A 17,129-nucleotide genomic window follows, 5' to 3' on the forward strand; every position below is an offset into this window, starting at 1 on the left:
AATAATAATACGCTGTCACCTATAACACAAGGTTTTATCTTTGAATATGTATAACATCTTAAATAGCATCTCATATAGCATCTTTTATATGGCCCCCACTTCCTTTGACTTCAGGAGAGGTGTGTAACAGTATCAACAAAATACTATTATCCCCTTTTATTCAATAGTAAATAGTGAAGTCAATAGTGCACAATACAAAGCAAAAACTACTACTGGCTGGAGTTTTTTTTTACAATATGTAAGTATAACAATGAAACAATATAAACAAAACAACAGATATTTGTGAAAATTGACATACAGAGAACTGAAAACATTGATTTGATACTGATCCTGCCCATGGTATCGATATTATCCCCCCGAAGCTTAGGTCCCCAGAAGTCCAGAACTGTCCCTGCTTTTCAGCAAGTGGGCCTCCGGTGTAAAAAGTTAGGAACACCCGTGGCATCAAAGCTGCAAAGAAGCTCTTAGAAGACATCATCTTAAGAGATGATGAATCCACACGTTGTCTTTGTCACAATGTTGCACAACCTCCATCATCATGACCACATCACATCATCACCACCAAGCAGAACCTCTTGTATCCATGCATCCACCCCTTGTCATGTCTCACCATTAAAAGGTTTTCTCTGGAGCCTAGGACCGATACCAACATGAAGGGATTCTGCGGTGGGCTGTGCACCTGCTCTGGTCAAGGGGAGGGTGAGGAGGATGAGGACGGGGCTCCTCCGCCACGCAGCCTGGCATCGGTGGATAGAGAAGGCAAACAGGAGAACTCCATCCAGAGTCTTACAGAGGATGGACAGCTCATCCCCCAGTGTCGGATCTGCTTCCAGGGATCAGAGAAGGTATACTTTAATACTCCTTGATTTCACCTTAGGTTGGGGGTGTCCAAAGTGCGGGCTGGAACATTTTCAGCTCCATTTTTATTGTCCAACATTCTATATATTTCAAGTTAAGCACGAAACATGTTGGAGGATTAGGGCCACACTGAAAGCAGAACACGCGTAACACCTGGTCGTGGACACCCTGGGGGCCTTCTGTACTTTAGTTCCATTTGGAAACTCTAATCCTTAGCACCTCAAAAGGTCCAATTGCCAGGCTCTGCTTGACAGTGTGGACTATGGGTTTGGGTTTTTCCTCTGGTCTTTGTTTCCTGTTATGTGCACTTATTTTCTCCTCATATTTCCTGTTTTGAGCTGTTTAGACTTTATCTTTACTCTGGTCTGAGGAAGCTTCTGGCTGCAGCTGCTCTATTAAGAGTTGACACGTTTTGTAAAACTTTATTTCAATGCTACATACCCAAATCCTATTATTGAAGCTCATCTAATCGTCACTACCCTTTATGATGAGTCCTGATACATCATAGGTTAAAAATATATATACAAATCACTGAATAAGCACATTTAAAAAATAAAAGTGACTTGCCGTTATTTGTTTCTTTGAAATGGACGACATTTTCTGGACATATACTCCTGATCAAATTTTGAAGACCAGTTGAAAGACGTAAATTTGCACTGTTGGATCTTAAGGAGGTTCTAAGGAGAGCTTCAAAATGCAAAAAGAAGATGGGAGTGAGACAAGCTATTTGTAGCAAAGAAGCATGATGATAAAGGGGCTGTTCATCAGCTGATCAAAAGTTGAAGAGCACAGCCTTTAAAAGGCAAAGTATTCACACTTGTCATCTCTTGATGGCAAAAAAGCTCTCTTTAAATGCGGTGGGATTTTTGACTTGTTTAAGCAACACGGGTCCATCCTCGGCCCAGATGAAGGTTGTTACTGGTGCCAAGTGCAGTCCAAATAACTATCAGACACCAATCTGCCAGAGGAGGCTTTGGAGAATAAAAACATCTTCAAAGGCCTGGTCTGAATGCCACAAAATTGTCCGTTTGGAATTTGCACAAGAGCACCAAACATGGGACATTGAAAGGTGGAACAAAGTTTTATTCTCTGTTGAGAAAAAAATGTGACGGTCCTGATGGCTTCCAACATGACTGGCATGACAAGGTGATCCCACCTGAGATGTTTTCATACGGCACAGCGGAGGGGGCGCCATCATGATCTGGGCTGCTTTTCCTTCAATGGAAAAATGGACCACTGCACGGTGGTCTAGTGGTTAGCATGTACACCAGGGGTCACCAACGTTTTTTCTTGCGAGAGCTACTTTTAGAAAATGAAAATGGCCACGAGCTACTCATTTTTGTAGAAATGATTTTCATACCTTATTTCAACCCAAACAAATCAAATATGCTTGTTTTACCAAAACATTCACAAAATGCTGGTATCCACAACTCACATTTTATGTTTCAGAATACTTTTCTTTCTAGTGTTCTCACATTATTAACTGAAAACCTGAATGAAAAGCAGGCCTGCGGGCGCCTCATGTGGTCCTGGGGGGCCCTGATGTACACAGTAGCAGTCTGGAGATCGGGAAGACCTGGGTTCAATTCTCCCTTGGGCATTTCTGTGTGGAGTTTGCATGTTCTACCCGTGCGTGCGGTTTCCTCCCACATTCCAAAAACATGCATGTTAGGTTAATTGGTGACTCTAAATTGTCCATAGGTATGAATGTGAGTGTGAATGGTTGTTTGTCTATATGTGCCCTGTGATTGGCTGGCGACCAGTCCAGGATGTACCCCGCCTGTCGCACGAAGTCAGCTGGGATAGGCTCCAGCATAAAGAGGAGAAGCGGAATAGAAAATGGATGGATGGATGGAAAAATGGAGCTTCAGGTTGTGCAGGGGTGTCAAATGGCAGCTGGCTATGTGGAGATGTCGCAGGGGGCATCCCTCATGACTGAAGGCCCTCGTCTGTGTGGTAATGACTGGCTTTTTCAACAGGACAACACTGCAGTTCAAAATGCCCGCCTGACAAAGGACTTCTTCCAGAGGACCATCCTTTTGGACCATCCTGCGTGTTCTCCTGATCTAAATCCACTTGAGAACATTTGGGGGTGGATGGCAATGAAAGCTTAAAAAATTAACATTTTATTTCTTTCGTGGGGGGTCATTGGGGGATTTTCTGAGTTATGGTCAGTGGTTTTGATCAGCTGATGAACAGCCTATTTCACTTTAATGCTTGTTTTCCATAAATTGCTTACCGAAAATGTTTTTTGTCTCATTTCATTTCGTATTTTGAAGCTCTATTTAGAGCTTCCTACACGTTGCACATTGGGTGAGGGGCAGAAGTGTAACTGCTTCACAAAATAGTCAGTGTTCACTCAATAAACATTGACATGATTTCCGATGGGAAAAATTGCCCCGTTCTCGTACATTCCGTTTTTCGTCGGATGAATGAATAACAAACACCGAGCGCCGTATTCCAAATCCAAACGACAAGTTTTCCCCTTGGAAGTAATCCCAGGGGATTCTAACTCACTTTTCCCAGCCTTCTCTGTCATGCCTCCATGCACTCCTGGATGGATTCTTACGGAATCCTCCGCAGCTTCGTTGTCACAGATCACTTTGATGACCCCTTTGCTACAGCACGGTGATGTTCTTCTGGGCCACTGGGCCAGGAACTGTTGCGTTGCATATGTTGTCCTGCCACAACTATCGTCTGGCCCTGTGGCAAAATCTCACAGTGGACCGTACACCTCACATCCCAAGAATACCATCAACATCAACAGTCCGGAACTTTTGTCAGACGCCTCATACAGATGGCCCACCTCACCTTTACTCGTCAAGCATGCAAACAGCACAATTAAGTGCAAGTAGTTGATTTTGCATGTTAAAAAAAAGCGGTGAGCTATTGATGCAAAACACTCAGTTGGCAGCTGGTGAAATGCTGACACGTCATGCTAATAAAACGTATTGCACCGGTCTGAGCAATATGTTGCATGCATGAAGAATTAGCAACAAAATCAGTTGAAAAAGAACCCGCAGCTGCTTTGCAAACCAAATGATATCCAGAATGGAACTCAAGATGAAAGTGAAAGTGGGCAAGACAGGAAGCGCCACCGGTTTTAACTGTCAATCTGGGTTAAGACGACAGTGTACTGTAGACATGTATATATTAGACGGTATATAAAGGAATTCCTCATTTATCGGGGTTAATTGGTCCCAGACCAGACCATGAGTGAACTGTGACTCTTTTGTAGTTAGATTAGAAAACTTGTTTACAACCTCATAAATACGTTATTTAGAGCATAATTAGAGCCCTCTAGATGTGAAATAACACCCCTAAAGTCACCTATGCACTCCTATTACCCAATACAGTAGACACAATAAGAGTGTGTTGTTGTGGTCCATTTTCTACCTTCTGTACAGTACTTCCTGGTGGTGTCTATTCTATCTTTGTAACATCACTGACACCTAGTGACCAGTGTAGAATACTACATATTGCAACGTCTTTGAGTAAGTCTTTTGAATGCCATATATTTGTATTTTTACTTCATTTTGCCATTTATATGCTTGAAAATGTTTGTTAGGGCAAAATATGTAAAATTTTCTTAAATATGCTTTTTTTTTTTTGCTTAATATGCCATATTAAACCACGAACAGTATGACAAATATATTTTTGCATGAAGCCGTGACATTTGAAGCCCAAAGTGTCATGTGATTACTGTACACACACACACAGGGCAAGCGTGAATACTACGGGGGATTTTTTTTTAAACGTAGTACTAAACATGTAATTCTAAACTATTTACATCAAGGTGTCCCAAAGCATGCTCGGAACCCAGAAACATACCAGCGACGCTACAATAGACATTTCAAATTAAGAGTCCAATTAAAGGACGTATAGATCCTTGCATATATCCTCATAAATTGTAAATACATGGTTTAATGGTAGCACACTACAAAGGAAAAAGTGCTGCAGCTATGAATCCACAAAGTACGGCCCCGGGGCCATTTGCATCCTGCAGCACGTTCTACAAATATAATTAACAAGGACAAGAATTATAACACCTCAAATGGAAAAATCAGCAATTTTACAAGAACAAAGTCAAAATATTAGGAGAAAAAAGTTGTAATTTTAAGAGAATAAGAGAATATATAAAAATTTATATCCTTTTTTTTCTGAAATAGTGAAGAAAAAAAGACTTATGTATGTTGAAAACAAAATGAATAAAATTGTAATTGTTTGAAAAGTAGGCTGCGGAATAAGTTAAAATGTTACCAGAATAATGTCAAAATATGAGAATAAAGTAATTATTAAAAGAAAATCCACAAGAAAGTGAAATTTTATTAATTGGACAATTAAAAAACAAAAAGCAGAAATTGAAAAAAGCTGCAGTTTACCAAGAATAAACTTGTAATATTTAATTATGTAATATTTAATTACAAGTTGATGTCATTCTAGCAGCATTGAGTTGAAGTATTCTAGAAAAACATTTTTTTAGTTGGGAAATGTTTTTTTTAAAAAGCAGAAATTGAAAAAAAAATAGCTGCAGTTTGCAGAGAATAAACTTGTAATATTTCATTATGTAATTATGTATGTGTAAAAATATATTTTTATAACTTTAAGTCATTATGGGAAACAAAATAAAGTTGCCATTTTTGTAGGTTTTTTCGAGGGTCTCGAATGGGGTACCACAAGGGTCTGTGTTAGGCCCCATTTTCTTTTCAATCTATATAAATTATCTTTGCTATCATTTGTCACATGCTCTTTATCGTTTTTATGCAGACGACACAATAATTTGTTTTGCTTCATCTGTTGTGCAAGCTTTCATTCATTTACAGTCACCCTTTGATGTTGTTCAGGCCCTCCTGCAAAGGTTGAAGCTGGTTTTGAACAAAAGACGAAGGTTATGCTAGTTTTCCAGGGCTACTGTGCAGTCCCAAAATGTGTCAAGGCACAGCCATTGAGTTGGTCTCATCCTACAATACCTGGGTTTCCATGTCGATGAACGTCTTAACTTTTAAGTATCATATTGCAAGCTTAGTCTCTAAACTTCAGGGAAAATTGGGCTTTTACTTTAGGAATAGAGCTTGCTTTTCTTTCGGGGCCAGGAAACGCTTTGTGTCAGCAACCTTTCTTCCATTGCCTGACTATGGTGATGGACTGTATATGCATGCTCCTGCCACATATCTACGTTCTCTGGACATTGTGTATCATTGTGCTCTGAGGTTTATCACTGGATGTAAGTTGGACTCATCGTTGGACTTTGTATAAAAAGAACGGTCATCCCTGTCTGACAGGAGTTTGGCTGACTTTTTTTTTACAAGGCTCTACTCCGGATGGTCCCCTCATATCTCGGATCCTACCTTATTAGGAATCATGGATGTTACAGGCTACGATCCACTGGCTTTTTTACTCTGAAGGCTTTTCTTTTCGTTTTGCTGCTCGCTTTTCATGGAACTCTCTGCAAGATAAAGTAAAATTGGTGGACCTGATCCCCCTTGATAATTTTGTTAAAATTCTTGAAACAAAGGAAATCGAAATCATTGTCACTGTTTTTAAATCAAATGTTACAACTCTTAACGTATCCCTGATCATTTTACTTTTGTATTACTGTTTTTTTATTTGTATTGTTGGTATTTGCAATGTTGCTGCCTCTTGGCCAGGTTGCTTTTGAAAAGATTCTATATCTCAATAAGCGTCACCTGGTTAAATCTAAAATAAAGTACCGGTAGGTTACTGCTGAAACAAGTCATATTATGAAAAGAACATTCACAGATTACACTGGTCTACACAATGTTTGAACAAAGAAGAAAATATCTCCCCCTGGCTAATTTTGGGGCGCTGAATTAAAATCTGGTATCCATTATTTAGTATGAGCCTTCATTTTTGGTAATATTACGCTCACTCTCCCTAAAAAGCTTAAAAAAGCCATATAGGAGACACAACATACACAACTATAAGCACCATAGTTTCAACATAATAATCCTACATTTTTTGGATCAGTCTTTGATATTTAGTAGAACCTGTTGGAAACTCCTGTATTTTTTTTCCAAGTGCTCTGACCATTTTTTGTGGAGTTATATGAACAAATGCTGAAAAGGATCCTATCTCGCAAAGTTAAAGAATTCTTTTAAAAAATTCTCGATCCAGACGGTGATCCGGATGACCCCCAAAATTTAATCAGTTCTTCCATATCCCATTTCTGACAATTTCTGAAGATTTCATCCGAATCCAGTTATTTGGAACATGGATAAACCTCCGCGCTTGGCAGAGGTAAAAAGTAAAGCAAACCAATTTCTGATCTGCCTTCTGTAGGCTAGATTTGCAGCTGTGAAGGCCAGATTCTTGCTGAAACTGCTCAATTTGCATTGGTTCACTGGTTCATTTCACTAGAGGAGTGGTATTCTATTGTTGAGCTTCACTTCTCTTGGCAGTCGTCAAAGGGCAAGATTTCACCAAGACATAAGTGATGGGAAATAGGTATCAGGGGACATGGAATGCCAGTGTGACAGCAGACTACTGCTGGAGTTTGATTCGTGAATCTTGGGATGCGGAACTCTCCCGTCATTCTAAAAGAAGGAAGCTGTTACCATAAAATTATGTTCTAAGTAATTTTATTTCCTCTGTGCTTAATTTATGCCATACCCATCACTTAGTACCTGCTTTTGTCTTCACGGCTTCATATTAATTCATGCATTTCAGCATGCAACAGTAAAAAAAATACATCACATTTTGGGGAAAAATGTGACCTGTTACGACAAAGCCAAAGTCATTTTTTAAATCAACGCCCTCAAATTTGCTAAAAAGCATGCTTTTGATTCTTGTTCAAATTTTGTAGACCTGTGTTATTTAAATATATACATATTTGCAAAGTACATGGTTCATGGTTCATGGTTTAATTCATCTTGAACATGCATATAAGTCAAACAGTAGCACATCACATAATACAGTTCACAGTTTTGCATGTCCAAAAAGGAGTAGGAAGAAGCAAAGCTGTTTTAATCCTACCCCTCATCAGTTTCACATCAATTGCAATATATTTATTCACCTCTTGTTCTTCCAGGTATGCTTTGTAAGGCTACATGACAATGTAGTGCAATCATAGCCAAGGTTTTCACTTACTAAAAGGAAGCTACTGGCTTAATAATAACTGATAGAATGGTTGAAAGCGTGTTTGATTGATAATGAGTGAGTACAGACCATGTACTCACCACAATGAAGAGTTAATAGTCAGTGTAGTAGTGGTTAGATATTGTATTGTATATACACAGTGGTTCAGGTCTCTTCTTCTTTGTATTTTGTGAGCATCAACTCCTTGTACTTTTTCTTAAAATGGCTCATTGTTGTGCATTGTTTGAGTCCCTTACTCAATCCGTTCCACAACTTGATTCCACATACAGAAATGCTGAAAGTTTTCAGTGTTGTCCGTGCATAAAAGTGTTTTAGGTTAAATTTCCCCTCAGATCATATTTCCCCTCTCTTGTTGATAAGAATTGTTTTACATTTTTCAGTAGAAGGTTATTGTTTGCTTTATGCATAATTTTAGCCGTCTGAAGGTTTACTAGAGCCGCAAATTTTAATAATTGTGATTTTAGTAGCAAAAATAGGGGAAAAAAGAGCAGAGACCAAAGTCAATAGTAAGACCAATAATAGGCTTTTTTGCCTATATCACAAAGCTGATATTTTATATAAAAAAAAAACAAAAAACTATCAAAGTGGCGAAGTTGCATCTTTGATTTTGATTTTTTACTGTGGCCCTGCTGGCATTTTTTTTTTTTTTTTGCTTTGATCGGTGCGTCATAATTCGCTTTTTTCCTACTGTAAACATGTGGAAAGATGTACTACTACTGTTTGTGTCCTGCAGGGGGAGCTGGTGAGCCCCTGCCGCTGCGATGGCACTGTACGCTACACTCATGAGGCTTGCCTTATCCGCTGGATCAGTGAAAAAGGTTCCTGGACCTGTGAGCTCTGCGACTTTGAGTACAGGGCCTATTCGCTTTGCACCAAGAACCCCCTGCAGGTACGACAACGTCTCCACCTTGAACGTTTGGACTTACAGCCGGTCACAAAGTTTAGCAAAGTGATGCAGAAAAATGTGATGGTGGTTAAGGAAAGGAAGCCAGTTCAAGTAAAAGGCCACCAAGTAAAAAGCAACATCACACACAGGGTGGAGCGACAGAATAAAAAGGAAATGCTTAATTATTGGCTTTTTTGGCTAATTAAAAGACGTATTACACTATTTTTCAACAATTTTAAACTCTTAAGGGGTTCTACAACAGTACAGTGGAACCTCGATTAGCGTGTTTTTTTATTTACGTTGAAAAAATACTACAGAATTTTGACAGTGTTGGCGCACGTTTTCCTGTTAGCGTACAATATGGTGCTTCCATCAATTAGCTTGCTAATACATGGAAACAGGAAGCGGAAGTCAGCTCAGTCGCCTGTCGATGCCATCAATGGTTGACGCTGTAGTCTTTGCTTTTACGCCACAAGTCTCAAATGTTAACATATAACACGTTTGTATAGTTTAACATGCCGAAAGCAATTCTAAAGGCATATAAATAAGGATTGAAAGGGTTAAATGAACATTTAAGGCTTTATTTTCCAACAAAAGTAGAAACAATATAAAATAATAGATAGAATAAAGAGAATATAAAGAATAAATATAAAAATAAGACTTGTGTAAAAAATAAAATGAGTTAAAAGTGTAAAATTAAGTGTATAAAATAAAAATGACTTAAGTGTAAAATAATACAAATGTCTTAATATATAGGTAAAAAAAAAGGCAGAAATAAAAATGTGAAAAATAAAAATGAAAAATGTAAAAAAAAAAAAAGTCTCATAGTTGAGGTTTTAGCGGAATGCGCATGCAGATGTCGGCGTGCTTGCAAATGGACGGAACAGATGTACTACAGGAGTACATCAAAAATTTTAATGAGGGTATCATGGGAGTACAATCCCCTTCTGCATTGTGTAATTGTCCATCCCTCCATCCCTCCACCCATCCACTCATCCACCCATCCATCCATCCATCTTCTACCGCTTATCCGAGATCGGGTCGCGGGGGCAGCAGCGTAAGCCGGGAGGCCCAGACTTTCTTCTCCCCGGCCAGTTGGGAAACGTAATCTCTCCAATGTGTCCTGGGTCTTCCCCGAGGCCTTCTACCGGTCGGACTTGCGGAGGAGTAGCTCTCAATGCGGAGGAGAAGCGGTTCTACTCCGAATCTCTCCTGGATGACAGTGCTTCTCACCTTATCTCTGGGGGAGAGCCCAGCCACCCTATGGAGAAAAATCATTTCGGCCGCTTGTACCCACGATATACTAATTGTAATTTGTTTTTCTTTTTGTTTTGTGTTTTGCACTTCTCGACTACAAAGATAAACCAAAAAAGGAATGTAGCAACTCCCTGGAGCTGATTGGTCCAAATGTTATCACTTCCTATAACTCTGGGATTTGGTACATTCCAACTGTAATTTGTTTTTATTTTTGTTACCATGTTGTGCACTTCTCGGCCACCTTATCTCCGAAATGAGTGACTGCTTATCCATACGGTCTGTATTACGTGTTTTTTTTTTCTCATGGTGTTTTTTTCCCAACATAAATCATTCCTTTTAAGTTACCACAAGTACTTAAAAATGACTTTGTACTTTTAAGTCGCAACTGAATGACCACTGGAAAATCTGGGTCACAGGTTGAGACCATTAGGGGTCTCAATCCCTCGACTATATTTTGTGGTGCCCCCACTTGACATTTACAGTGGTGTGAAAGTGTTTGCCTCCTTCCTGATTTCTGATTGTTTTGCATGTTTGTCACACTTAAATGTTTCAGAAACAAATTTAATTATGAGTCAATGACAACACAACTGAACACAAAATGCAGTTTTTAAATGAAACATTTTATTGTTAAGGGAGAAAAAAACCCAAACCTACATGGCCCTGTGTGAAAATGGGATGCTCCCTAAACCTAATAACTGGTTGGGCCGCCCTTAGCAGCAACAACTGCAATCAAGCAGCATAACTTGCAATGAGTCTCTTAAAGCGCTGTGGAGGAATTTTGGCCCACTCATCTTTGCAGAATTGTTGTCATTCAGTCACATTGGAGGGTTTTCCGGCATGAAGCACCTTTTTAAGGTCATGTGACAGCATCTCAATAGGATTCAGGTCAGGACTTTGACTAGGCCACTCCAAAGTCTTCATTTTGTTTTTCTTCAGCCATTCAGAGGTGGACTTGCTGGTGTGTTTTGGATCATTGTCCTGCTGCACAACCCAAGTTGCTTTCAGTTTTTTTGGCAGACAGCAGAATTCATAGTTCCATTTGTCACAGCAAGTCTTCAAGGTCCTGAAGCAGCAAAACAGCCCCAGACCATCACACTACCACCACCACATTTTACTGTTGGTATGATGTTCTTTTTCTGAAATGCTGAGTTATTTTTACGCCAGATGTAATGGGACACACACCTTCCAGAAAGTTCAACCTTCGTCTCATCAGACCACAGAGTATTTTCCCAAAGGTCTTGGGCATCATCAAGATTTTTTCTGGCAAAATTGAGACGAGCCTTAATGTTTCTTGTTCAGAAGTGTTTTTTGTCTTGGAACTCTGCCCAGTGTCTTTCTATGGTGGAGTCATGAACACGGATATAAGTGAGGCAAGTGGGGCCTGCAGTTCTTTGGATCTTGTTGTGGGGTCTTGTGTGACCTCTTGGATGAGTTGTTGCTGCTCTCTTGGGGTAAATTTGTTCAGCAGTGTTTTTTGTCTTGGGACTCTGCCATGCAGGCTGTTTTTGCTCAGTGTCTTTCTTATGATGGAGTCATGAACACTGACCGTAACTGAGGCAAGTGAGGCCTGAAGTTCTTTGGATGTGGTTGTGGGGTCTTTTGTGACCTCTTGGATGAGTTGACACTGCGCTCTTGGGGTCATTTTGGTGTTCCGTGTTTTCGCCATTTGTGGATAATTTGTATTACTGGTTGGCTGGAGTCCTAAAACTTTAGAAATGGCTTTATAACCTTTTCCAGACTGATAAATCTCAATCACTTTTTTCTCATTTGTTCCTGAATTTTAGATCTCGGCATGATGTCTAGCTCTTGAAGATCTTTTGGTCTACTTGACTTCATCAGGCGGGTTCTATTTAAGTGATGTCTTGGTTGAAAACCGGTGTGGCAGTAATCAGGCCTGGGTGTGGGTAGAAAAATGTACCTCTGGTGTGATAAACCAACAGGGGGTGGCAATCACTTTCACACAGAACCATGTAGGTTTGGATTTTTTTTCTCTTAATAATAAAATGTTGATTTAAAAATTGCATTTGGTGTTTAGTTGTGTTGTCATTGACTAATATGGACATTTGTTTGATGATCTGAAACAAGTGACAGACAATGCAAAAAAATAAGAAATCCAAAAGGGGGCAAACAATGAATCACATCACTGTATATTAATATTTAATATATACTGTGGCAAACTTTCCCCACAAGAGCAACTTGCTTAAAGGAAAAGAACAACATGAAAGCATCATAGTCCACCACCAATAACAAAATGACTAACATGTTCTGTTCTTTAAACTCTTTCTGCAGTGGCAAGCGGTCTCGCTTTCCATAATTGAAAGGGTACAGATATCAGCCACCATCCTGTGCATCGTGTTCCTGCTGACTAGTGTGGCTTGGATCCTGTGGTCCCTCTTGAGCTCCTCTGCAAGATGGCAGCGGCAGGACTTTATATTTCAGATATGCTACGGAATGTACGGCTTCATGGACTTGGTTTGTGCAGGTAAGATTAACACAAATCTCCCTCTCTGCAAGATGTTCTTGAATTATGTTATCGTAACATGTACGTTGAAGCACCACGTAGCCACACGGTACAAGGTAGATGTATGTACCTGTATAGTCAAACCTCTTTTTCACTATTCATATGATTTGCCTCAGTTCTTAACATTTTTCTATCAAGCATTGACATTTCCAACTTTGCTCCGGGATCCTTGAACACACCATAGTTGCCACCATAAATGCATTTTAAGTGTGTAAGGCATAATGGGTTAAACCTGGTGAACAAAGGCAACTGAAGAAGGGGAGGGTTCTGTAGCTGAATCTGATAATATTGAATAGATAAAGTAATTTTACAGGAATCAAGTCAAAATATTAAGAAAATAGCTGTAATCTAACGAGAAAAGTCAGAATTTTCTGAAAATAACATAATATGGGGGAAAATGTCATTTTGCTATCATAAAGTAAATTTTTTTTTAAGTAGTAATATTTTGAGAAACAAAACAACAAGTTGTAATTTTTGGAAAATAATCTTTTGTATTCTAATGAGAAAAAATGCTGCAATTTTATGAGAAAAAACATAATACACTCAACGAAAATATAAACGCAACACTTTTGTTTTTGCTCCCATTTTTTATGAGACGAACTCAAAGATCTAAAACTTTTTCCACATACACAATATCACCATTTCTCTCAAATATTGTTCATAAATCTGTCTAAATCTGTGATAGTGAGCACTTCTCCTTTGCTGAGATAATCCATCCCACCTCACAGGTGTGCCATATCAAGATGCTGATTAGACACCATAATTAGTACACAGGTGAGCCTTAGACTGCCCACAATAAAAGGACACTCTAAAATGTGCAGTTTTGTTTTTTGGGGGGGGAGGGGTTAAGGCTACCGCTCACCCACACGACGCCACACACGCTGTCTGCCATCTGCCCTGAACAGTGTAAACCGGGATTCATCCGTGAAGAGAACACCTCTCCAACGTGCCAGACGCCATCGAATGTGAGCATCTGCCCACTCAAGTCGGTTACGACAATAAACTGTAGTCTGGTCGAGACCCCGATGAGGACGACGAGCAAGCAGATGAGCTTCCCTGAGACGGTTTCTGACAGTTTGTGCAGAAATTCTTCGGTTATGCAAACCAATTGTTTCAGCAGCTGTCCGAGTGGCTGGTCTCAGACGATCTTGGAGGTGAACATGCTGGATGTGGAGGTCCTGGGCTGGTGATGTTACACATGGTCTGCGGTTGTGAGGCTGGTTGGATGTACTGCCAAATTCTCTGAGACGCCTTTGGAGACGGCTTATCGTTGAGAAATGAACATTCAATACACGAGCAACAGCTCTGCTTGACATTCCTGCTGTCAGCATGCCAATTGCACGCTCCCTCAAATCTGTGACATCTGTGGCATTGTTCTGCCTGATAAAAGTGCACATTTCAGAGTGTCCTTTTATTGTGGGCAGTCTAAGGCTCACCTGTGCACTAATCATGGTGTCTAATCAGTATCTTGATATGGCACACCTGTGAGGTGGGATGGATCATCTCAGCAAAGGAAAGGTGCTCACGATCACAGATTTAGACAGATTTGTGAACAATATTTGAGAGAAATGGTAATATTGTGTATGTGGAAAAAGTTTTTAGATCTTTCAGTTCATCTCATAAAAAATGGGAGCAAAAACAAAAGTGCTGGGTTTGTATTTTTGTTGAGTGTATGAAGAAAAATAATACGGTAGTAGCACTGAGTAGAAATATTAGACAAAAAAAATTATTTAAAAAACATTTTATATGAGAAACAAAACAAAATAAAGGTGCAATTTTTGGAAAATTAGGTTGGAAATTAGTTATAATATGATGGGATTAAAGTCAAAATATGGGAACAATATATATAGATATTAATATATTCCTATTTAAAATATATATATTTACTTCTTAAATAATCATATTTTTCTTCAAAATATGGGAATGATATATAAATAATATAATGCTCAAAAAAATTAGAGGAACACTTCAAAAACACATCAGATCTAAACTGGGGGAAAAACATTCACACCAGTGGCCTGCTGGAGGTCATTATGTAGGGTTCTGGCAGTGCTCATCCTGTTCCTCCTTGTACAAAGGAGCAGATACCGATCCTGCTGAGGGTTGAAGGGCCTTCTATGGCCCTGTCCAGCTCTCCTGGAGTAACTACCTGTCTCCTGGAATCTCCTCCATGCGTCCAGGTACCGCAGTGATGCCCTGGTCCAGATCTGGGAGGAGATCCCCCAGGACACCATCCGTAGTCTCATTAGGAGCATGCCCCGACATTGTCAGGCATGCGTACAAGCACGTGGGGGCCACACAAACTACTGAGAATCATGTTGAGCTGCTACAATGACATTTTAGCAAAATGGACCAGTCTGCTGCATCATTTTTTCACTTTCATTTTTGGGGTGTCTTTGATTTCCCCCCTCTATAGGGTGATCATTTTCATTTCTATCAAATTATCTGGCATCATTTTGTTACTAATACATCACCCACTTATTATCAGGAAAGATATTCAAGATCATTTTTCCCCCAGTTTAGATCTGATGTGTTTTTGAAGTGTTCCTCTAATTTTTTTGAGCAGTGTATATTGGTGGCCCATGCTGGCCACACAGCAGATCTGGAAGATCTTGGTTCGAATCTCCGTTGGCATCTCTGTGTGGAGTCTGCATGTTCTCCTCATGTGTATGTGGGTTTTTTCCAGGTACTTCGGCTTTCTCCCACATTCCAAAATCATGCATGTTAGGTTAATTTGCCCCCTTCCTGAGTTCTTATTTTTTTGCATGTTCGTCGCACTTAAATTAAAATATTAGTCAATGACAACACAGCTGAACAGAAAAATCTGCTTTTATATGAAACTTTTTATTATAAAAAATCCAAACCTACTTGGCCCTGTGTTAAAAAGTGATTGTTCCCCCTGAAAACATAACTTAACTGATATTAATTGAGATCTATCAGTCTGGAAACGGTTATAAAGCAATTTATAAAACTTTGGGACTCCAGCGTACCACAGTGAGAGCAATTATCCACAAATGGCAAAAACACGGAACAGTGGTGAACCTTCCAAGGAGTGGCCGGCCAATCAAATTTACCCCAAGAGAGCAGCATCGACTCATCCAAGAGGTCACACAAGACCCCACAACAAGATCCAAAGAACTGCAGGCCCCACTTGCCTCAGTTATATCCATGTTCATGACTCCACCATAAGAAAGACACCGGCATTCATGGCAGAAATCCAAGACAAAAACCACTGCTGAACAAAAAGAACATTAAGGCTGGTCTCAATTTTGCCAGAAAACATCTTGATGATCCCCAAGACCTTTGGGAAAATACGTGGTCTGACAGGTGTGTGTCCCATTACATCTGGCGTAAAAGTAACTGTTCATTTCATCATACCAACAGTAAAATATGGTGGTGGTAGTTCAGGACCTGGAAGACTTGCTGTGATAAATGGAACTATGACTTCTGCTGTCTACCAAAAAATCCTTAAGGAGAATGTCCGGCCATCTGTTCGTGATCTCAGTGATCGAAAACACACCAGCAAGTCCACCTCTGAATGGCTGAAGAAAAACAAAATGAAGACTTTGGAGTGGCCTAGTCAAAGTCCTGACCTGAATCCTATTGAGATGCTGTGGCATGACCTTAAAAGGCGCTTCATGCTGGAAAACCCTCCAATGTGGCTGAATGACAACAATTCTGCAAAGATGAGTGGGCTAAAATTCCTCCACAGTGCTTTAAGAGACTCATTGCAAGTTATCACAAACGCTTGATGGCAGTTGTTGCTGCTAATAATAATTAAAGTGCATGCTTTATTTTTTTTAATGTGTGGCCCTTGGTAGAAAAAGTTTGGACACCTCTGATCTAGGGTATTTACTACATTCTGATTTATACAGACGCCTCTCATACCTTATTTTTTTATGTACAGGACTTCTAATCCATGAGGGACCGGCTGTCATCCAGATCTTGAAGCGTTGGCTTACGATTAACCATCATTGGAAGGTGCTTGATTATGAGAAAGAGAAAGACTCGGTCTTGGCAGCTTGCGGTGACGTGGCAGGCAGTGAGGAAACTGCAGACGACGGCCAGGAGGAGACTAAGAGAGTCAAGACCTCTCTAATGCAGCGCTTTAGCAACACCATTTCCAACGTTCTACACCAGCTACGGCCCAATAACCGCGACAACGACAACGGCAACACCAACACCAACACCAACACCAACAACAACGCAAACGCTGATGTCATCGACAACGACGACAACGACGACAACGAGGACATCGTCGTGACAGTGACCACCATATGAAGCTTTTAAGGCCTCACATGTATCAAAAGCACCCAGCATCTTGCATACACAAGCACAGCTTTTGTATGGCAACTGTTCCAACATAAATGGTTATATGTCAATTATTTTTCTCTGTCAGGACCAAATATTGAGCAATTCTGCAATTCTTTGATGAAGAAAGGGATGTTCTGATTTCTGTATTGTCTGCTTTGCTTTTGGATCAGCCATGAA

At 39.9% G+C, this 17,129-nt stretch overlaps 1 protein-coding gene across 1 annotated transcript; it reads left to right on the forward strand.

Moving 5' to 3' along the window:
- Positions 1-650: 650 nt before the first annotated feature.
- On the forward strand, positions 651-17,129 carry LOC129186267 (E3 ubiquitin-protein ligase MARCHF9-like). Its single transcript, XM_054784352.1, has 4 exons — positions 651-845; positions 8,708-8,863; positions 12,407-12,599; positions 16,546-17,129. The coding sequence occupies exons 1-4, from the start codon at positions 651-653 to the stop codon at positions 16,917-16,919; spliced, it is 918 nt and encodes a 305-aa protein (XP_054640327.1). The 3' UTR covers positions 16,920-17,129.

Source organism: Dunckerocampus dactyliophorus, chromosome 8, assembly GCF_027744805.1.
Source record: "Dunckerocampus dactyliophorus isolate RoL2022-P2 chromosome 8, RoL_Ddac_1.1, whole genome shotgun sequence".
Classification (NCBI taxonomy): domain Eukaryota; kingdom Metazoa; phylum Chordata; class Actinopteri; order Syngnathiformes; family Syngnathidae; genus Dunckerocampus; species Dunckerocampus dactyliophorus.